At 40.6% G+C, this 24,064-nt stretch overlaps 1 protein-coding gene across 17 annotated transcripts in view; it reads right to left on the bottom strand.

The window, feature by feature from the left end:
* The window catches only part of RESF1 (retroelement silencing factor 1), a 42,528-nt gene that overhangs the window by 10,603 nt on the left and 7,861 nt on the right, over positions 1-24,064 (bottom strand). For 14 of the 17 annotated variants that reach the window (XR_009819953.1, XR_009819954.1, XR_009819968.1 and 11 more), the window contains exons 3-6: positions 12,762-12,842; positions 10,810-10,894; positions 3,670-9,268; positions 2,835-2,909 (exon numbers count right to left, since the gene is read on the bottom strand). Coding sequence is in view for 10 of the 17 variants with exons in the window: in XM_062010453.1 (XP_061866437.1) it covers positions 2,835-2,909; positions 3,670-9,226 (5,632 nt within the window). In the remaining 7 variants the exon portion in view is untranslated. Of the gene's footprint in view, positions 1-524; positions 1,665-2,834; positions 2,910-3,669; positions 9,269-10,809; positions 10,895-12,761; positions 12,843-24,064 lie in introns of those variants that run through there. The other 3 variants (XR_009819978.1, XM_062010511.1, XM_062010413.1) reach the window with 2 other exon arrangements.

Below are 24,064 nucleotides of genomic sequence, written 5' to 3'. Positions count from 1 at the left end.
CCTAGTTTCAGAGAAGAAGCATACACAACGGAAGGGGGGTACTACTTTCTTCTGCAAAAGCCAATTTTTAATTCAGCATACCCACAGAGATAGGAAATTATAATGTTATGCTCCACTGGGTATTTACATCCAAAATTACTATAAGCATACATCTTCAGAAACAGAGTAGTACTGAAGGCTTATTAAGTACTTGTGCCAACCAATTCCCAACTCCAAGTCAGAGCAGGAAAAAAAACAAACCAAAACAAAACGAAGAAAAGTTATGCTGAAGAGAAAAACATTCTTGATGTGTTTTCTGAAGTGTAAATATATGTTGTTAGGAGTTCATTAGAAAAAACTTGGATTCAAGTCCAGTTCTCACTTGCAACTACAAAACCTTTAAGAAGGCACTTCTTTTAAACTTGCTTTTCATCTACAGGAATATCTTACGTGCCTATTTAACTAACTGCAAGACACAGAACTCTATACTTTTAAAGAAAGAAAAAAAGACAAGGCATAACCTTCAAAACTTTATTTCAAGTATAAAAACTGTTCAACGAAATATCTACAGAGTCTTTACTTTCAGTATAAAGGTTTAAACAGAAAGAATCAAGTAATGAATTTCTGAAAAAATATGATTCAGTTCAAAACTCTGAACAATATTGAAAAGGCACTTAAAAGATAACTAGCAAATATTACTCTTCTGTCACAGTGAATGTGCAGCCAAAGGTTACCTAACACTTTTATAAACAAAGACATTAATGAGTCTTGTTAAAGTGACCAACATAGTCCAGAGAAGAGTGAATTCAAACTCCCTGCACTTCAACAATACCACTTTTCTTTCAAGTGTAAAGAAAGCAGAGAGAGCAAAAAAAACCCAAGAGAAGTCTTCAGACAATTATCAGTTTACAGCATGTGATCGATGAAGAACTCAGGAGTTCAATTGGTACAAGTTCCACAAAAAGAAATGTAAGAAAACTGGGTAGCAGCATAAATACTTCACAGTGTCCTCTGATCTGTATATCTGATTTGAGGACCTGATATTTGTATTCCCACTTAAAGAAAAAAAATAAAATAAAGTTTATACAAAAATACAAAACCTTGTTAGAAGCACAAGACTCAGACTACCACAAGTAGAAAATAAAGGTGTAATGCTTGGGATTACACTGCAATCCCTTTCCACTGCCAGCAATGGAAAGTACCACAAGTAGAAGTTTTCCAGAATCGGAAAAGAAAGCAAACTACAGCAATGTAAATGAGTTTCAGATTTTTTCGTCAAGATTCAACTGCCTCCTGTATAATGAAAAAAAGTTTCAAATACGATAAAAAGAAAAAATATATTTGACATTGGTATTTTCAGCACCAAAACATCTTTGTGCAACAAATACAGAGTAAGAGCTCAGTTATTCACAAATATGAGACAAATAGGGAAAAAATGCCAACACTCCCAAATTATTCAGAAATACAAACAAGAAAAAGCATTTCAGTGTTGGTATATTTTTCCCAGTGATACTGACTAAGATCTATGATACAGGAGTGTTATCAAGGCTTTTGCATCTTTTTTTCCAGATACATTTTCCTGTAGGCCTGAAATATCTCTTTTGAATCTTTGACTGGAATGTGAAGAGCCTCACCATCTCCTTCCAGGATCTGTATAGCTGTATTAAGTGGAATACTGTCCCCGTCTGAAAGACAGAGAAACGGGTTAAAGCAAAAGTCTAAGAGTCTCATAACTCTACTCCTTGTGCATCTGGTACTTAAGGCCATCCATTGTTAAAAAGGGTGACACAAATTTCCTTCCTAAAGCATGAGGCATCTCAGATTTAAATCAATCTCCAATGCATCTTCAAGCATCAAATGGTCATTTGGATGTCTTTGTAAGAGATTTCTAAAGAAAATTAGGAAAGGCGTGAATGAGAATGTGCCTTTGTGAAAGTAAGAGAAGAAAGAAGAGGAAGAGCTAAAAAGAGCAGACACCAATACCCAAGGATACGTTCAACAGCAACGAAGACGTAAACTTTGCAAAACATGCTGTTTGCATCAAGATCAAAAAGAGACAACCTGTCAGGAGAGAACTTGCACTCTGATAGAAGAGAATGGCAACGAGGTTACAGCATGCTGAATGCACCATTTTGTTTCCTGTTAGACCAGTAGGAAAACAAGACTATAGCTAGAAAATACCTAAAGCAAAGAAACAAAGACAGCAGGGAGTAACCTTGCCCAAAGTTTAGAATGGATGGAAGAACCAAGATCTTGAGGTGAAAGATGACACTATTATAGCTGTTAACTCTTAAAAGGTATAAAAGACCATCCAAAAAGTAATTTGCCAATCAAGAGAAACAAGGAAGATGTAGCAGTGGCACCAGTTTTCCTCTGTCATACAAGTAATCCTGTCCAGACTACTGATACACACAGGTCCTGGTACTTGTGAACATGTATGGACAGCATCTATCTACTGTGAAAGCCAAACAATTCAAAAATCATTTTCTGTTTTTATAGTCTCATACTAGATTTTGCAATGTCACTTATGTCACTTCCTACATTGTAAAGTGGGAAAGAGCTAGCTTGGTCTTTGCCTACAGTTTAAAACTGCACTTGAATGTCGTCACCAGTGATACTTCTGATTCAAGTGCCTGCACATATGCAGGAAAATTCCAAAAATCTCCAAACATATTCTTATGGCAATAAAAATATCCACAAATTTTTGAAACTCATATGTCTACTGTATCCATTTCAGCAGCAGAGCTAGTAAAGAATAAGCTCAAACACTTTATTAAGATTTGCCACTGTAAAGGAACACTTAAAACTAAGCAATGAGTGTTTATGCTTCAAAATGGATTATCAAGTCATTTCACCTGTGAAGATCTCTTCCAATTTTTTTTGCTTCACTGGATCACTTTTTAACCAATCTTCTTTTTTACTCTTGACACCTAAAGAGAAAATTTTAAAAATGCTTTGGAAGTTTCTGCTAACAAATTTTTGGTCTCTATTCAGCACCAAGTTTTAACACATAGCAGCACATGCAAAAAGAAATTTATTTTGGGTGGGGCAAAGACTGCTATGAACAACTTAAGATTTGGTTTTATTTCAAGTACAGTATTTGGCACAAAGATCCAATGCACCACATAGAACATCAAAAGACTGGGGATATGGAAGAAGAGGAGGAAAATCTGCAGCTTAAAGCAAAGATGGCAAAGGTCACGGAGACTGTGTGCAGGGTACATCTGGCCTAAGCCCTCTCTCTTCCCCAATGCCACAAAAGGTCTCTCCCTCTGTTGTCTACCCAGCCAGACTTAAACATAACCAGGTAAACACTGAATATAAATCAGATCACCTTTGGCAACTATACCAAGGGAATCTGCTTTCTACAAGCAAACCAAGCTACATCCTTCTACAGGTAGGCTGGAAAGCCTTATCACAGAGTTACTTAAAACTGCCACCACCGGAACTACTCTGTCCTATAAAACTTAAAGAGAATAAATAAAACATTACATTGAAGGAAAAGTTGTGTTCTTTTTCAAGCTAAACACACAGCCATAGTCTGTCGGAAAGCTCGTGAAGCTACTTGAGCCTTCAGCTTCTAGAGTTCCCTGCTTTTCAGTTTTGCCTAACATGAATTTAAAAAGGAGTCTATACTTTTCACTTGCAAATTAATTTACTTACAAATTAAAAGTCAAGAAAGCATCATACCTGCCACAATGGCCTTTTCTCTTTCCGAGGAGTTCTTTGCAGCTAAGTTTTCTTCATCGGTGGCTGGATTTCTCAACAGCATCTCTGGATACAGCTTAAACTCAAGTGCTTGCGGTTCGCATGACTTCTCGACTTCTGAGGCAGAAGCGCGTCTTTTCGCATCAGGGCTGTTTTGGGACACTTTGGACTTTCTATGGCAGATGGGTCTGACAGGTGATGTCTCTAACTTTGTCAGGTATATTCGTTCCTGTGCCATACGTTTAAACGCAACTCTGTTCAGGTAGTGTTTTTTTGGTTCCTTTTGAAGATGAAATTTCAATCTGTTATTTCTTCTATTGAAGTATAGCATATTTTTATCAGAAAACATCCTCTCAGAGCCCTTGTCTTTGTTTTGACCCTCAAGATGTTTGTCTCTGTTAGAAAAGTAGTTTTTAGAGATGGTAGAAGGTCGACCTCTTTTTCTCTGCAGTTTAAGGACAGCATGATCTGCTAATGAAGTCCTCGGTTTCCAGCCATTTTCTCCATTCAGTTTTTTAGCTTTGTCAGTATTTATCACACAATTATGTGGAAGCTGCTGGGAATTCTTTGCTTCAGATTGTTTCAGGCTTTCCTCTTCTACCTTTGATTTCTTAGGGTCTCTCTTCCCAATCATAGTTTCCTTCCTTTTCCGTTTGTACGGCTGCTCCTGTGACGGATGAACTTTGATACATTTATGCTGAGGGTATTTGTGGTTTCTTGCCTTTAAGTCTACGGTCGCAACATTTGGGAACTTTACAGCATCATCACGATAACTATTCAGTTTTGTATGTTTTATTTCTGCTGACAATTTGCCTTTATCTTTGATGTGAACTCCTACATCTTGTCTGGGTATCTCCTTTTGCTTCCTACAGATCTGTTCTTCAGCTGAGTTCTCTTTACAGGTTTCATTTTTTTGTCCTTGATTAACTTTATCGTGCTTACCTTCAACAGTTTCTGACTTACGAACACCTTGGAATTTCATGGCCAAACCTGTTTTGGTTTTATCTTTTGAAAGGGACTCCCTTTTGAAAAGCCTCTTTTTCTTTTTGGATGAGTTTGTCGTGTCAGCTGCATCTGTATGGCCAGCTCTCTCTGACAACTCTTCTGTGGCTGTCTGATGTTCTTTTTTGTCAGAATGAAACTCTTTGTCTAACAATGGACTTCCTCTGTTGATCTGCGTCTCTTCCTTCCAGCTGTTCTTCCTAGTTTTATCGACATCCTGGTTTTCAGAGGAATTAAGTGGTTCATATTTTTCCTGTTGTCTTGTAAGCAGTTTGTGTTCATTATTCACCTTTAGACTGGGTTTTTTGTCCACTGGAGAGGTGTTTTTGCAAATATTGTTTTCGCTATCACTGTTTGGTGTTTTTTCAGAATTTGGCAAGTTTCCCACTGCACAGTTCTCCATTACAGCATCAATTTCACTGTTGTTATCCAGTGTCTCTGTAGAGCTAGTATTTTTGAATTTTGAAAGTTGATCATCATTTTTCTCTGAAACAGACATTTCAGATTTCCAGGGTGGCATTTCACAAGCTACAGACGGAGAACTCATCAAAGAACAATCGTCGGTTTTTTTTACCGTGGGGCTGGAGGGGTCTTGTGTATTCTTTTTCTTCTCAAATAGACTCTGGCTAGGCTGAATATTGCCTTCATGATTCTCCTCAGCTGAAGCCTTTTCTGACTGCTGACTCCCTACACTCTTCTTCTCATTAGATGAACACTGGCTGTGTTCAGGAAACAGTTCTTGCACCTGATCAGAGCTTAATACCTCAATTTTTATCTGATCTACTGGGTCATTCAAATGAGAATTCTTGTCACAAATCTGAGTCTCTTTTTGAGGTTGATTCTCCATTCTCTCTGCCACAGAATTATTTTGGACTGGTTCTTTTGTTAGTATATCAGCACCTTCAATGCCATATGGAAACTCTTTCACTAGTTCATACAACTGATTGTTTAGATATTTTATAGGTCGTGCTCCAAAGAAGTTCTCCTCTTTTTCTGTGCTATTTTTACAGCACACGTAATTCTGTTCACTGTTGACACCCGCAGTTTCAGCAGTTAGGCTGCTTGAGGAAATTGGTGAATTGAGAGCCAACTCTTGCCTTGTATGAGTAGGACCTTTCAAGTAAGTTTTAGGATGCTTGAAAGATGCAATGAGTGGCCTATTTTGTTTTGAGGCAGAAACTGTGTTAGGAGGACCGCCACTGCTTTGTTTCTTCAAATTACTAGTTGTGCTACAATCCAAATTATTACCTGCTTTACTCTTGCAGTTTGATGATGTGTCCAATATCTTTAGCAGCAAGCTGTCTCTTTGAGGAGTGTTACTGCTCAGCTTGTTTCTAGAAAAGACCTGCTGCTGCTCCTTTTGCTCTGGGTCAGATGCATTTCCTTCTGACATGGTACCATTTAATGCATCCAGCTCAGGGACTGGCTTGAAGATACTTGCTATTTGTGGATTGTAAGATGTATCACCTTCAACAAGAGAACATACACTAGTAATACAAAACATCTGGTCTTCCAACACAGCTGTGGATGTATATCCTGTTTCTAACACAGCTTGCCTGTCTTTATGGTCTCTTGCAACTTCTTGAAAGATTTCACTAGAAGGATTTATGCCCAATTCAGGAAAAGAAGGCTTGTTTTGCGGATTTTCTCTGGCATCTTGTGCAGGTTTACTAACTTTACTTTGGTTTTCACCATACAAATCATTTGCATTTGCACTGTTTTTTATTATTCCATTTTCATCAGCTAATTTTGTCTGCTGCAAATTTGTGTCTACCTTCTGTGCCAGAACACAATTACTGGGTGATGCTATTGTTGCTTTATCGGTATTTACTACACCTAATTCATTTTTCCCTGCTTCTTGCAAGCTACATGTGCTTCTCGAGTCAGTCACTGCAGTCATTTTACCTACGGATGCTGGACATTTGTCTATCTGCTGATTCTGGGTTCTCTGTTCCAAAAGTACTAAAGGAGTAACAACTGCAACTTGGAGTTCAAAACTTTTTAACAAATTGCAACTCATCGTATCGAGTTTCTGTCCTGGAGAAGCGCTTGTTACAGGCAAAATTTCTCCAACTGTACTAACTGGAACATTGTTTTGTTCTCCATTTTTTGTGGTTTGGCTGTAAGATGAAATCTGATTTGCTGTGGAGCTTCCATTTAACTGGCTATTTTGCACACTTATGGTCTCCGATGGGCCAGAGTTTCTCCACAAGCCCAGACACGCAGTTAACTCTTCCATAGTGTAACTACCATTGTTCTGTTTTGACGATGTCTTTTCAGTAAGTAGTGTTTTCTTCTGAGCTACATCACCCTGGAAATTGGCTCCACCAGATTCTGTTGCTTCTGATACAGGAGAGTTTGTGTGAACCATAAATGGCTGCTCCCCTTTCTTACTTTCTGTTTTCTTCTCACTAGTGTCTTTTAGTGAGCTTTTATCTGAGACTGTCGTATCTATCATTGGTTTTTCACTACACAGGAGACCAGTCAGTATTTTATCAGCAGTAGCACCAGCTGTCTTCTCTTTCAATACATTTGCACTGCTCAATACAAACTGCAGAAATGATGAGTTACCTGGCACATCCTTTGATGCAATTTTGACACCGCCATCTACTAGACTAAAACATGAACCCTTATTCAAGGACGTCACATCTTTTTGAGACGAGGTCAAGGCACATGTGTCCTTTTGTTCTGAGCTGGGAGTGCTCTCTAGACTATTTAATTGAGCTGGGAGTTTGCTCTGAGAGGGAGGAGGTGCAGAGCTTGATGAAGGACCAAAGCTCGACAAAGGAGCTGAGCTCAATGAAGGAGTGAAACTCGATGGAGGAGCAGAGCTCAGTGAAGGAGTGAAATTCGATGAAGAAGTGAAACTCGATGAAGGATCAGAACTCAGCAGAGGAGAACTCGACAAAGGAACAGAACTTGACGAAGGAGCAGAACTTGATGAAGCAGAATTCAATGAAGGAGCAGAGCAAAATGAAGGAGTGGAGCTAGATGAAGAAGCAGAGCTCAATGAAAGGCTTCTCTGCTCCACCTGAAGGTTACTTTGAGTAATTTCTAATTCTCTGTTATCAGCATTGGCTACATCATTGGCATTTCTTTCTTCAGGTGAAGAGGAACGTACTGGATTCTCTATCCTCAATGTTTTAGATGGAGATAGCGGTACATTTGGGTTGGGCACCCACGAAAGACGATTAGCAAATGCTTCTTGATAACTCGGAGGTACTCGGAGGTTGTTATGTTCTGAAGCTGCTAAGAGTTTTCTTTTGTAATGATGCAACTTTTCAAGCAGGACACATTTTTTTTTAATAGTGAGCAGATTTTGAGCTTCCCAAGCTAGTCTGTCCCTTGCCCTTTTCATTTTTTCTACTACTAATGAAGAAACTTGAGAATTAACAGGCCTATTCATTAAACTAGTAGTCTGGCTTTCCTGAACTGAAGCAGGATTACTCAGTGTCTTTGAAGCAGTCACAGAGGAAAGAGTTTCCAGTTCTTGTATAACATCATCCAGTTCTTTGGAAATGTCAGGGGGTGGCACAGACATTGCATTCAAAGATTGATTTGCTGTCACATTTCCGTTTGAATTGTAGACATTCCCAAGTGAATGATTGACTTCTCCAGGTTGCAGTTTCTGATAGTGTTGCTGAACACTGTTAAAACCAGAAGCATTTTTCATATCTGATGGGTGCCTCCGTTGGCTAATGATGTATCCATTAGGTACATTTTGACCTGCCTGTGGTGCAACTACTGAAGACTGTGCTGCATTCCTTGAATCACAGTTGGCAAGCATCAAAGACTGTGCAGAACAGTTGCCAGGAGCTTCTGATCCCATCTGACTTGCTCTATAATGTACTATCTGTACATTTGCTTCAGTATTTTGATTCAGTGAGTGTGAAACCTTAAACTGAGTGTTGGAATGACATATTTGGTTTTGGACATGTTGTCCAGGTATACCAATAATAGGATTATTCTGGGAATTAGTGTTACTTTGATATAACATTGTAGTTCTCATGGAATTTTGATGTGGTATTTGTGGATGCACAGTGTAACTATTTGTGGTTACATACTGAGATTCCCAAACTACATTCTTCATATTACTTCCAGAGTTCATCTGAGAAGACACAGAAGGCAATGTTCTGTAAATGGGGGCATTAGAGTCTGGCCAAGAAGTCTGAGTCATCTCTGCCCGCAAACGTGATGTCTGATTGGGCAGTTTTGGACCTATTGGTGCCCAGGATGATGGATGTTGATCAACTGAGTATTTTGAGATTCGAAAGTCCTTACCAGCTACAGATGCTCCTGGTAAGACCTGATCTGAAGTTCTGAATCCTTCAGCATTTACAAGAGGAAAGGTAACATTGCTAGTAGGCAGATACAGCATTTGGTTATTTCCAGCATAAGTACATGCATTTTTAGAGGAACAAGCATTTGTTTGAGGAAAACCCTGTGCAGTAGAAAGCAACTGAGGATAACGCGTTTCCGCACTTTGCATGTTCTTATTTGCATCAGCATTCTGGAATGGCCTGCCATTCCAGTCCATCTTCTCCTAATTTCTTTTTTTCTTCAGCGAAGACCCAAAACACTGAAATAAATAATTAAAAAGGAAAATTTAATAATCTGATCAACACCTTTTTCACTTTTGTCCCAGTTTTAGCTGGGATAGAGTCAATTTTCTTCCTAGTGGCTGTTACAGCATTGTGTTTTGGATTTACATTTAGAAGAATGTTGGTAACATAGGAATATTTTAGTTATTGCATCAAGGGCTTTTCCCCCTTCCCTGCCAGGGAGGAGGCTGGGGGATGCAAGAAGTTGGGAGGGAGCATGGCCAGGGCAGCTGACTCACACTGACCGAAGGGCTATTCCATACCACAGAACATCATTGCTTAACATGTAAACTCCAGGGGCTGGCAGGGAGGTGGAGGTGGTTTCTTGAGCATCAGTGGATGGGCATTGCACACCACATTATTATTATTATTGCATTTTATTTCATTATAGTTATTAAACTCTTATCTCAGCCTTCTGGTTTCACTTCTTTTAACCCCAATTCTTCTCCCCATCCCCTGGGGCAAGGCACTGAGAGAGCGGCTGCATGGTGCACAGTTGCCAGCTGGGATTAAACCATGACACTGTATCGCAGGATACAATGCGCAATGCTTGGCAGCTGAGCATAAGAAGCATCAACAGAATGTAATATAGATCTGAGTTTTCAGGCAAGAGGACTTCAATTATACCTTCAAATGCAAAAAAAGAAAGGAGAAAATGAATTTGGGTTCAGGAAAGATCTCTTATAATAACATGGCCCACTTTTTTTAATTTTACATGTCATTTGGTCTTCCCTGACACTGTGGGAAGTTAATTTTTGAGAAACATCAGTTTGTGACTCCATTTAGCAGCAGATGTAGCTCCATGCAAACTGCCTCTATTTGGTAGCGTTACCTTACTCAGACAGCAGAAGGCATGAGGCATAAAGCAATGACACCGTCACCACTGCTATTGCAGTAAGTATACCTCCAGAAGGTGAGAAAGTCACAAATTTCTTAAACCTTCATGTGTTATATTCCAGAATTTACAGTGATTACCAATAAGCCCAACTGGGTGAGCATGTTAATTCTGAATGATCTCTGAAAAGTTGTTACAGATGTCTTCAAAGACAAACATTACTTTAGGCTTGAAAAATGGAAAAGTGAAAAAAAACCCCATGATAACCTACAAGCAGGAATGCTGTTTGCATCTTGGTAAGTAAGGTCCTCTCAGTATAGTCAAATCCATCTAGGACAGAACAAATACCTCGCTTTCTGCAGGGTGTTAGGCAATTTCAGAACAAAATGTTTCAGGTCATTTCTCTGAAATCACTCAAGGCTCCTGGCTTTCTTTCATGGGTTCTTAAGACTCTCCTGATTTCAAACTTAAGAATTAGAAGCATCACTCAGACCTAGCCTCTAACAGCCACAAAGATAATTTTCCAGGTGTTATTATCAAGATTCAAAGATAACTATGCATTCCTTCACTCTCTCTTTTACCTTCTCTACTCTCAAACAAAACAAAACAGGAAAATTAAGTCAAATTAAGTCACACATATGAAATTTGTGAAAACATCAGCAATGGTATTAATGCAATACTTACAGCAATGCAGGAATCTTAGATGAGAAAACACAATTTTGCATCCAAGCTAAAGGGTTCAGACTGCTAGTATTACACTGGATATTTCCTGAAAAAAATAATTATGGGATAAACCAATCATGTCCTTGAATCACGTAACTGCTGAAATGTAAGACATTTGTCTCAAAAACGTAACTGAGATCTGCAAACAAGACTAAGATGCCAACTAGTAGTAATTGTAAAATTCTTGTTAAACAGGAGAAACTTTGGCTACATGCAGCACACAACGTAGCCAAGAGTAAAATTCAATTCTTGTCACTGTCAAGACATCATCACTATTAGCTGGATTAAGGAAACTAAGTTTGCAACTTCGATCACAACCTTAATTTTTTTTTTGTAACTTTAATGCAACAAAGCACACTACTTTAAAAAGTGGTATTTGGCAGAAAATGGTCTTAGAAAAAATATTTGCGGAGTTCAGTATCAGTACCAGACTCTAAAAGACACAGAGAAGACTCTTCCTCACACATGCCTGCTTCACTCTTTCACCTGCTACTTTCTCACCTTTACCATAAGCCTCAGGTAACAGCAGCAACTACTACACAGTCAACTGCCAACTTTCCATTGACGGTACATAGAAAGTGAATGGAGAGACACTCCCATTAAACATGGGAGTAATAACATAGATCTTCAACAAATCTTTAATGCAACCAAAACACCTATACCTACACTTCTCTAACTTCTCAGATAGTTCTAGGTATGTTTCTGGCCTGTCTTATGCAATGCTCCTGAATCATTCTGTGTTGGGACTTTAGTAGGAGCCTTTGAGTCAAAGCCAGTGTACAAAAGAATCTCTTAGGAGTACATGCAGCGACCCCAGGATGCTCTAACCTTGAGAGCTTAAGAAACATAAACAAAGCCATAAAACATCCTAAAAGGATGCACAAGAACAAAGGCTTTGGACATCTGGAAGGTCGATGTCCTGATTACAAGAATATGCTATACTATTTTTGTTAACCAATCATTACTTGCTGGAACGCATGCAAGGCTCATGAACTTATATGCTCAACCGATCCCCTGCATTTGTAAACCACGTGCTTTCGCTTAGCAAAGTATATAAGTGATCAAATAGAGAGAATAAACGTCTCAGTTCCAAATCATATTGATTTGCTGTCTGATTCCTGCCTCTTCTGGCTCCCGGACGTTGACAACTCTGTGGACATGTCTAACAAAGATTTGAGGGGAATTTGGCTCATCTGTATGAAGACCAGTAAGTTCAACTGTTATGAATTTCTATTCTAGGGGAAAAGGAATGATACATAAAAACAGTGGAAGGCCACGCTTCCTTCAGTTTTCTAATAGCCTTAAGGTACACAAAACATCAAGATTAATTTCTGATGATAGGAAATATCTCAATTTTTCTTAGCAATGTTTGTTATTTATTACTTCTGAGAGGCCCTCCACTAGGAAAATACATAGAGAGAAAAATAAATGAAGCCTGAAACTCACCATAAATTATTACAGGCTTTTGATCTACTAGATCGGGTAAGACACTCCAGAAATAGATTTAATACTTTATTCGCTTAACATTGTAACTTAACATTAAAGTCTGTACACCTGCATAGCAGAGCCAGAAAACACCTAAACAGGGAAAACATAGGGAGAGTATGAGACTCAGCAACATTGTCTGGCCTGTGAGAGGCAACTAGTAACAGTTGACCCCTAAAGAGTTTAGAAAGCACAGTCAAAAACAGTTGTCACCAGTTGAGAGGATAGTAGGACATGGAGTAAAGACTTGTGAGGTTACATCCCTTGTCCTACACATTGCTGGAAGAGAAAGTTAACATAAATGCAACAAGAAGCCACAGAACTATGGTGTGGGAACTACAGTGCTGAGGCTGGACAGTAATTGAACGGCCAACAAGAAAGCAGCTAGAACACCTGCATAGTGATCATCAGGTAAATTACTCACTCACCTGTCAATAAGTTTCTGTGATTCACCAGGGAACACAGTCCACCGGTTCAAATTGAGAGCAAGTGCAGATGGCAACAGGTTTCTGAAATTAAAAGGTATAAAAAGATACCTCAACAACTCTGGTCTAAAACCAGACGCAGATGATCACAACATTGAAGAACCCCACCACCTGAAAAATTAACAGTTATGGAAGCAAACAGCCTTTTCTAGGCTACATGAACACACAAGGACAGGTGTTCCTGGAGCCTCCATCCCACGAGTACGACCTCTTAAGGGCCAGAACAAGGATCTTGTGGACTTATTCTGTAGTCACTCCTACAAATCTCTGACAAATAGGGTAGTAAAATCAGAACTGAAGTATGCATTCTGTGTGTGTATGTGTGTGAAAGACTAGTTTATCCAGAGGGCATCTGCCTAATAAAATTGGCTAAGTCAAAAGGAATGATAGTTGCCAACCCCCAAATTATGGTGTTTAAGAGGAATACAACCATCACTTGGTTAAACAGTAACTGAAGAAGTGGAAAGACACTTTCAAAACAAACAATTAAGAAAAGGATTTCATAGAAGTATAAAAGCAGCATGACATTTTTAACAAAAGGAAAACACCTTGGAGTGGAAGCAGTAGTAGTTGAGACCTGTGTGACACTGCCCAAAGTCACCCTGCTGACATCACAACCTCTTTCTCTGCCAGATAGAGCATCCTCTCCACCAGACACTGCACAAGGAAAACAAGAATGTGACTGTTGACAGCAAGTATGGGTTTATTAAAGGCAAATCATGCCTGACAAATCTGGTTTCAGCATCGGTAGGATAAGGGGAAAGCAACTGACATCATCTACCTGGATTTGTGCAAAGCATTTCACACTGTCCCAGACAACATCCTTGACTCTAAACTGGAGATATGGATTGGATGGATGGACTGCTCAGTGACTAAGGAATTGGCTGGATGGTCACACTCAAAGAGTTTCTGTCAGTGGCTCAATGCCCACGTGGAGAGCAGTGATAAGCCATGTTCCTTGGGGGCTGGTATTGGGACCAGTGCTTAACAACTTTCTTAGCAACATGGACAGTGGGATTTAGTGCACTCTCAGCAAGTTGCCAATGACACCAAGCTGTGCAATGCAGTTGACAAGCCAGAGGGAAGGGATACCATCCAAGAGACCTTGGCAGGCTTGAGAGGCGGGCCTGCACAAACCTCACAAAGTTCAGGCCAAGGTTCTGCACATGGGTCAGGACAAACCCAAGAACAGTTACTGTTGATTCTCCTTTATTGCACTAAAAGTTTTTTAAAAATGGCAAAAAATAAACCCTCTTGTGTTCCAGTTTATCCTCAGATATCAGAGAGGCTAGTACAGTTGGGCTTATGTTCCATCCAGTGTCCAATTTGGCACCGTGAGTCTGGTCTTACTCAGTATATTGAACTTTCACGATTATGGATGCACAAATAGCATGATGCATCTTCAGTTCAGTCATCTTCAACGAACCAGCACAGCCACATTTAAGGAGTCATGTTCCGTGAGAACTCTTATGGCTGGATCAATGAATGGTGCAGATCATTGAAGCAACAGAAGTGCAGATTCTTTCTGACTGATAGTGACAAATACAGTGTCTGCAAAAGTACGTGTCAAGTACCAAGAATATGAATAATACAACTGGTGAAAAACATATTAAATTATGAAACAACTCTATAGAGATTTCTAAGTTTCAGTATTGTGGAATTATGGAAGAGCATTCTAAGTTTGAATCTTACTCAATAGGTGGCCCTACGGGGTGGAACTAAGGTTCAGACTGTCGAATGATCCCAGAAGGCAATGATGAGGTCCTCCTGACCTGTCTGCAATAGTATCTTCCCCTAACATTCCTTCTCTCAAGCAATTTTAAAACTACTTGTGTACTTTCAGGTAGAGCTTGAGTGATTCTACTAATACAGACTCTTGTTACAACTGATGTAAATTTTCCTTGTTTTGCTTTTAAACGTAGAAACTAGAAGAAATTTAGAGCACATACTCAGTGAGGGGTGGTTGCACCTTGGAGGTGGATAACATTTGGGATGGAAGTGTGTTTAGGTATGATGATTACATTATAATATGCAAAGTTCACTCAAAGGACATGATTTTGACTAAAAAAAGGGGAAACTGCTGGCTCAGGGTAGTAACCATGCAGCTTCGTCAGTTTCACAGTACCATCAGGTTTCCATCCCCATGGGATGCCTCTGCTCTGCTCCCTCCTCTGTGCTATTTCTCTTAGAGTCAGCGAATCAAGCTCACCTGGTGTTGTCAGCATCTAGGGTTGCAGGCCATGTTGCCTCGGGAACGATGGAGGAGCAGAAACAGATTCCTTGCATATCAGCTGCATTCAACCCTGAAAGTTTCCTTAACCCTACACCTTCTGTTAAGATGTAGATATAACTTTAGTCTCTATTAAGCCATCTCCAGTAATTACTCACCAAGTATGTGAACAGAATAATTCTCTACTACTGTTTACCATAACTACACATCACTGTATTCATGCAATTGTTTTTTTAAAATTGCAATTGAGCACAGCAGTGTTTGGACAATTATAAAAATAAAATCACTGCAATGTCTGCATAGCCATGGTTTTTATCCTCTGCCAGGTTACACTGCCACACATTCACTCCTGCTAACAGACTGACCTTAAGCATGATTAGTGGAAGTAAGTAAACAACTTTCACCAGGAGACTAGTGACACCAGTAAATCAAAGGTATTTTTAGAAAGTAACCAGCAACAGGACATGAAAGGAATGAAAACAAATAAGAAGTATCTGATGGGGTGACCCATGTAAAACTGGGACCAGGAGACCAGTAATAAAAATTCAGCACAACAAAGCTGACAAGATTCTTTGATGGCTCTGGAGAAACAGACACCAGTAGATTTCACTGTTTTTCAAAAGTGTAAACATTTGTTACAGGGCTCTTTAAAAAGAGGTGTTGGTATGGAATTTCCCTGGCAGAAGATTCTGGGAGATTAAACAATTCCAATCTAAAGAAACTTACAGCAAGAAGGAATAACTAAAGACTAAAGTGGCTGAGCATTCTGTAAAGCTCATTCTGTCATCCTCCCTCCTCTGTGAAGATGCAGTAATAGTTACAACCAAACATCCTTGTGTTCAGTTAGTTAAAATCCTCCCAAGCCTGTGCAGAAGGGCTCTAACCCAAAGCACGGAAAGCCTCTTTGGCCCTGCACATTCCGAAATAGGCAGCCCACATTTCCAGCATCTCTTTGACTGGCTTTTGCCAACAACTCCCACCATACTGCACCTTTTCCAACCAGTCTTAGTAAGAACCCTAGTGCCTCTCCCACCATTTCATCACCTGGAAACTGGAACACTCCCAGCCCTTGCTTACCCAGACTTAGACATACAATTAGCACCCTAGAAGAGCCAGTCAGAACCTCCTGGTCCCTCTTAGGTAGCATCAAGAGTGCTGCTTATAGGAATTTCCTATACAGAAGTAGATTCCATCATCAATTATACCACCATCTGTGTCTCCTCACAGTCACATAAATTTCTGCTTTCAGTTGACCATGCTGGAAGGGACTACTTTCCTCACCCTTCGCAGTAGTCCATGGGTTCACAGAAGTCACTTCAACCCCTCCCATAGTGGAATGCCAGCTGCCCTGCCTGGGCAGTGACAAGAGTTTATGCACCTCTGGGTTACATGGTATGTTTTTTAACCAAACTCCAGCTACATCAGACTAGCAGGATGCAGTTACCAGAAAGAATGGTAACACATGGATTACTTCAGCTAAGCTCCAGACAGTACATCATTTACATCTATTTCACCCCAATAACTGGTCCTCTTAGTGAGGCTAATAGGTATCACCACAGATATTTCTTACTACGGATCCTGCAAAGGCCTATGAGGCGTTACCTTTTTTACTTCCATATACGGAACTACTCAGAGACCAGACCTTCCATAACGCTCAAGGGAAGGTACAGTCTCCTGGTACTTCTGAACCAAACACCTCCTATTTTGGGCACTTCAATGAACATCTCACCTACCTCCAGTGACTCATGCAGTTAACAACCTGTGAACCTGCAAGACTCAAAACTCATGATGCCCCTTCTCACAGAATATCATCTCACAATATCCCTGTAAAGAACAGGGAGTATTCACTTGCACATATCATAACTGACTACTCTGAGGGGTAATGTATTGGTACAGGCTCAGGTTGCTGAGGGCAGGTCTGACCTGGAACATCATCCAGGTTCTTCCCTAGCTGCATTACTTCTGTCCAGCTGTTCAAAGTAAGTATATGCCCAATACGAAATCCATGTCCATAGAGCAACATATGAAAAGTACCTACTGGACTCCAGTAGGAAGATAATGAATCCAACTAAACATTGGAATTATCATTATATATAAACCTTATTGAACATCTAAACAGTCAGTAATTACTGTTATGTTACATTTAACAGATTTAGCTCTATTCAAGTACTCAGGGATAAAACCACTTATGAACTCAATAGTAACAAGATTAATGATAATGCAGTTAACGCAATTAAGGGGACTGGCAGCATCATACAGTCAAGCATCCCTGGCTGGGAAGATGTCACCACACTAGTAAGATCCTCATCTGGCTGGATCTGTCCTAAAAATCAGCTTTTGTAAAGTTGCTTTACCTACGGTCAATTACTTCCAGCTGTGATCTGAACTGAGCTGACATCTCTTACCACCAGTGCATTGATGACATCTTCCTAGCAGAGAATCTGTTGCACAATATTTTATTCTCAATTTCAGCCCTCAAAGAACACTGGGAACTTTATATTTGTCTTGGTAAATGACAGGGTCGTGCCCGGAATGTAAAGTGTTTGGGTTCTTTTTAAAAGATTCCTGTATGCCAGCACCAAAAGTACTCCTGAAACTGTCATGTAATTTTTTCTTTGCCCAACTTATTTCCTCCTCCAAATGCAAACATCAGTCTCCTAGGCTCTTTAAACTTTTGTCATGACTACGACAGGTATTAGCTAGCTAGGCTATTCTTTCTTGCTGTGCACACCTTCCACCAAGGACCGGAACATGAGTCATTGTGATATCATGACAACAAAAAAAAGTCCCTTTATCCAGCTTCAAGACAACAGCAATACTTTATTTCCTCTACTTTAATGGAAACAATCCCCTGATGGAATAAGTCACATGCATTCATGATTATACAGGGTCATCGTAACTCAAGAAGTGTCCCTAAAAGATAAGGGCTTGACCAAAGCAGTAACAAGCCAAACACACGGTACCAAGGATTTAAGACAACACAGCACTCCAGACTCACAAGACAAGGACACTCAACCAGCTGGAGATTATTGCCTACTTGTCTCAGGTAAGATGCTCAATCTTACAAGGAGTTAGCTTGGGAGGCATCCCAGCCCAGGGGAGATTGTTGCCCTCACAGACCCGCTATGATTTTCAGACTTGCTCCATCACTTGGTGCTGGTGCTTAAAATTATTTTAGCTCTTACTTGGATTATGAAACATAGGCCTTTGTCATCAGGTTTTGGTCTGATATAATTAACATCATGGTGCTAGGCTGCATCCACAGCCTCCACCCCGCCATTCTGTGGAGATATCGTCATGACACCGGACTGCCTTCACAGTCCCCACCTCATCACTATACGGGCACGGGCATGATGAAGTTGTTTTTATCACATACTTCTGCAGGGAGTATATGCTTATCTTGTGACAGAAAAAAAACATGGGGCATTGTATGTACCACACAGTCATCCTAACTCTTTTCCTAGAAGTAGTGAACAGTATTGGTCTTTGGGACTAACACTGGTAGACTAGAATGCAGTATCCAGCACAGTGAAAACTGCTTGGTGGTTACTGTTCCAGGAAATAGGTCCCAAGGACCTACCGCTAATTAATTCCTTTTTCTAGCAAGAGGTGGCAACATGCACAGACCTCACATGGGCAACAGAAGGGTGCTTTACACCACATCTTCCTTGCCCTTTCTGATATTGAGAAACTCCTTGTGGATCACACCCTTACACTGAATAGTTTTATAACCTATTCTTCCATGTCCCCCACATTCCTTTCCCTGAAGGACATGCACAACCCACTGCCATTCAATGTTGGGTTCTGGGTATCTCTATCATCAGAGTCCAACCTGTAGTCTCTGACCATATCATTCTCACCTCCCTTTCCTCCAGCTACACACAATGCTACTCACCTACTACAGAAGCCTATCCTTCCGACATCCCACAGAAGGATGTCAGGTTCACAGAACCTTCACAATCCTTCACTATAATTCCTGGTTTAGGCATGTCACTGCTTTTCATACTGCAGATGCCCAAACTGTTACCCCTGACTGCCATGGTAGCAGCAGCCAGAGGGCTTAAAGTCTTGGCCCTTTGCTTAGTCATTCACTCGTATGATGACCAGGTCTACAACTCGTGTTGTTTTTTGCTGGGTGCACTGATAGAATGGTAGGGGTTAGAAGGGACCTTTAGAAATCACCTCATCCAACCCCTCTGTCAAAGCAGGTCCAACTAGATCAGGTTGTACAGGAATATGTCCAGGTGGGTTTTGAAGACCTCCAAGAAAGGAGACACCACACCCTCCCTGGGCAGCCTGTGCCAGGACCCCATCAGTCTCACAGTAAAAGAGCCCTTTTTTTATGTTTAAATGGAACTTTTTGTGTTCCAGCTTCATCCCATTACCCCTTGTCCTGTTGCTAGATACAATAGAAAAAAAGGGAGGCCTCAACCTTCTGACATCCACCATTTATATACTTATAAATATTACTGAGGTCCTCTCTCAGTCTCCTCTTCTCTAGACTAAACAGCTCCAGTCCATGCAGCCTTCCCTCATGAGGAAGATGCTTCAATCCCCTGATCATCTCGGTGGCATTTCACTGGACTGTCTCTAGAAGTTCCGTCTCCCTCTTGAGCCGAGGAGCCCAGAACTGGACACAGGACTCCAGATGAGACCTCACCAGGGCAGAGTAGAGGAGGAGCAGAACCTCCCTTGACCTGCTGGCTATGGTCTTCTTGATGCATCCCTGGATGTCATTGGTCTTCTTGGCCACGAGGGCACATTGCTGGCTCATGGTTACTTCACTGTCAACCAGCACTCCCAGGTCTCTCTTCACAGAGCTGCTCTCCAGCAGGTCAACCCCCAGCCTGTACTGGTGCATAGGGTTTTTCCTCCCTAAGTGCAGGACTCTGCACTTGCCCTTGTTGAACCTCATGAGGTTCTTTTTTGCCCAAGTCTTAAGCACTCCCTGACCTCTCTCCTGGAAAGCACATATTCCTACATGCTTCCAGACTCATAATCGGGAAATCTGGGACAGACTTCATGAAGAAATACAGGGCTATCCCTGCTCATGTGCTTTGGAGACATGATGATTTCCATTCTGCTTGTTCCATAGCCAATGGAACATGGAATGCTTAAGTAGACATCAATGGTGTGATCATAGAGGTAGCAGCGGTGGCAAACACCAACACCTTTGATAAAGCCAACTACAGTCCAGTAGGAGCAGATAAAACTGAGGAAACCCAAGCCTACAATCTATACCACGGAACCAGCATGATAGCTCTCTGGTTGCACAAGTGCTGGGGGCATCCCCCTGCTAAAGCTTTAGTAAAGGTTGAAGCACACCAAACTGACATGTCTGAGGGAAGACGTAAAGTGTCACATATGTCCAACCAAGTGTGGCAGAATTGGCTTCTTTGAGCTATTCACCACCCATAGCCAGCCCTATGACAACACTAGCTGACATTGTACTGGTCCAACAATCAGTGTGCCACTTGACTGTACCAATCCTTCTGTGGCATGCTCGTTATCCCTGTGCCTTTAGGTTAAGACTTTAATTACTCAGTTTAATATTATTCCCTTGTCCGTACCCACTGGTATTTCCCTTCCTGAGCTCAATGTAACTAGTCCTCCAACTATTCTCCCTAACTCACCCTCAACTCTTATCTCCCATTTGTAGCATGGCACTTTGCCCAGTGAGAAGATACAAGCTAGAGCATAGCAAGGCCATTCCTGACCACCCTGGCCCCACCCTGACTTGGCTATCTCCAAGAACAATTGGGGAGATAAGAAAATTCTTGAGCTAATGGTATGAGAGATATCTCCAAGATAACATTGTTGCTAGAAACCAGATGTCTCTGCTAGCTCTGATAAGCTGTAAAGTCATCAACCTTTTCTACAAAAGCCCAGTCCCATTTCTGTGGGGGTAGGGAATTCCTTTACACTCTTCCTGGAAATGTGTCTGGAAATTTCCCTCTTGAGCAGGGACAGCCCTCAAGGTTACCCTCCAGAGCTGAGTGAAAGAAAATCACCCACTGTCATTGATAAAAGTAATCATTCTCTATTAAATAAGTACTCTGTATTTAAACAAGTAATCATTAAGCTCGCTTTAAACTGTTAATTCAATTAAGTAGTAGCTACAATACTAGTATCATGCAGTAAATGTTCCTCTAAGCCACTGCCTACATAAACACAAAATCTACATTTTTTTTCCTGATTGAGACTATCCCATTACTGTGTGAAAATAAAATTCTGTTTTGCTATACATTCCAAGTTTGTCATCATTACCCCTGTGGGTGAGGGACACCATTGTCACCAAAGTATAGGTTAGATTCATAGGTTTGGGTCAGAAGCAATCTTAAAGATCACCTAGTTCCAATAGCCTTGCCCATAGCCCCCTGACTCTCCCCTACACCAGGCTGCTCAGTGTCATCCAGCCTAGATAGGAACACTTCCAGGGTGCAGACATCCACAGCCTCCCTGGGCAACCTGTTCCAGTGTCTTCACCACCCTCACAGTAAAGAATTTCTTCCCAAGCCCCTTTCCACTTAAAACTGTTACCCCTTGTCCTACCACTACACTCCTCCAAAAAGAGTGTCTCTCCATCTTTCAATTGTAGTTCCCTTTTAGGTACTGAAAGGCTGCTATAAGGTCTCCTATAAGATCTCCCTGGAGCCTGACAGACTGCTTGGAGTGCTCAACAGTATGGATGTAGACACTCCAGCCAACAAACTAGACCCAATGACCTCACTGCAAAATCTTCACTTTCCCTTACAGTTATCATCACTCAAGCTGGGACATACACTAGGACAGTAGTTGACCACAAGCTCTTAATCTTTATGAGACTGCCCAAAATACAGTGATTGAGCACTATTACTAAACCCTTTGGGGTAACCCAAGTGAACACTTCCTCAGCTCTTTGCTGCCTTCAAGCCCAAAGGTGCAAGCTGCAGCAGTTGGAATATTAAGAGAAGGCGACAGCAGAATCACTCCTGCTGAAACTCATAAAAGTTGTCCAGAATAATGTCGCTATAAGCCTGTAATAACACCCTGTAAGCCTAGCAGCTGTTAGTAAACTTCAGATATAATGCAAATGCAGATATAGCTGATGCCTGTATTGACTATAAGAGATGCTACTGTTGCAAATCTGCTGGGGAAGAAAAACTTACCTACACAAAGCTAGATAAGCAGAGATATCCTTTATCTGGCGATGCACTGGAGGGGTGGGGATAGGTTGGATGAGACAGGACAGGATCATTCCCAAAGAATGCCCAACAAAGCATCAAAATTAACAGATATTTATACCCAACATTCTTTTTTTCCACTATGCATAGAAGCCCGCTTGTAATTGTTCATTAAATCTACCCTTTATCTTGATTGGTTATTTGTTATTCTTACACATTACACCACTGTTATCAATTGGTCCCTTATTACACAAGTTACACATTCATATATATTTCAAAATCACTTGGCGAACTAACTGATTTAGGCTATTGATTATTTGGTGTTCTGAACCAGAATGGTGCTAATTATCTGGCCCTCTGGACCCGAATGTTATCTGATGCTCCGGAACAGAAAGTTATGAGAGTTCAGGACAGCAAACAGCCTAATGACTAATATACAAAGTCTTTTCTTCATCTGAAGCAATCATTCCCAACATTGTTCTTAAGATGTTTTATGGCTTGCAGGTGCATGGATTTAAACAATCCTCCTCGTTATCACTTTTATTTTCATTCTGCCTGATTTCTCATGCATGTTCTTCTCTTTGGAAGCAGCTTCACCAAGAGGCCTGGTTTTGCTTAGTTATGCTAACTTACTTATAAATTTTACTAAAAAATAACCATTCAATAAAATCACTTGAATTTTTATACCTTCTATAACACTACCACTGAACAACTCTACCATTTCTCTGGCTTCACACCAAAACAGACTGACAACAGGCCTGGCAGAGAAATAAAGGATGACAACAGGTAGACATTGAAGCTTGCATCCCTGATCTAAGATGGGGCTTATGTACAAAGGGAATTCCCCCAGGGAAGTCTGACATTTCTCACTACACTCCAACAAACAAGCTGAAACACTACTTGTGTTTATAGTCTTAGTCACCAACAGCAACTGCAGCTTTGAATTTGGTGCTATATCCAACTACATTTTGTTAAGTTTTGCCTTTATTATATTTATTGTTTATAAGCGTTCTTTACATTGAAGTTGAGCAAATAATGAAAAATCCTGTTACTCCACCACATAAAATATGCAATCAACTGATTCAGTATGTGCAATGGTATATAATTAGCATTCTATCCACTAAGCTACATCAAATAACTGTACCCGCACCACTAATCTGCAATACAATATATACTTATGACAGAGGCAAGTGGTAACTGCACCACCACTCAGTGACTCAATAAAGCAGATTGACTGTAGACAGAAGCCAGAGTGTGATGGATGCATCAAACTCCTTGAGCAAACCCATGATAGTTTGGTTCAGGCTCCCAAGGAAGTAAACGCCTAGGCCAGGACAAGGTCAAGAACCTCTAGTGCCAACCTGTCCTTTGAAAATCCACATAGGAACAGGGTGACATGGTGAGCTTTGATGCATATGAACTAGGAGAGCAGAACACCAATCATGCAATTAACACATGAATAGCAGGTGGTTCTTCCAAGGCCAATTTGTCAAGGAACAAACTAAACTGTGAGCACAAAGAGTTTCATGCTTACCTTTTCAATTGCTTGACTTGTCTACAAGCCAACCACTTTATTTGGTAAGTGCCTGATATCACACATAACTTTGTATTATCGGGCATTAAGATCTTGTACTGGTATTTTTTAATTGTAATTACCTCCTCCACACAGTAATAATTTGAACCTTGCCATGAGACTTACCTAAGCCTCACTTTTATAATATTTTACTTCAATAAAACCATTTGTGCTGCTACTTTTGGCAGTGGCGCTTTAACCAGTCCGTGTCTCCCCTGAAACAAGTGTAACTGAGGCATTCAGTAGCTACAAGATATTCATTATTAAAAGCCTCCTTTAG

Source organism: Colius striatus, chromosome 1 (genome assembly GCF_028858725.1).
Source record: "Colius striatus isolate bColStr4 chromosome 1, bColStr4.1.hap1, whole genome shotgun sequence".
Classification (NCBI taxonomy): Eukaryota; Metazoa; Chordata; class Aves; order Coliiformes; family Coliidae; genus Colius; species Colius striatus.
This window is presented reverse-complemented; position numbering and strand designations above follow the sequence as displayed.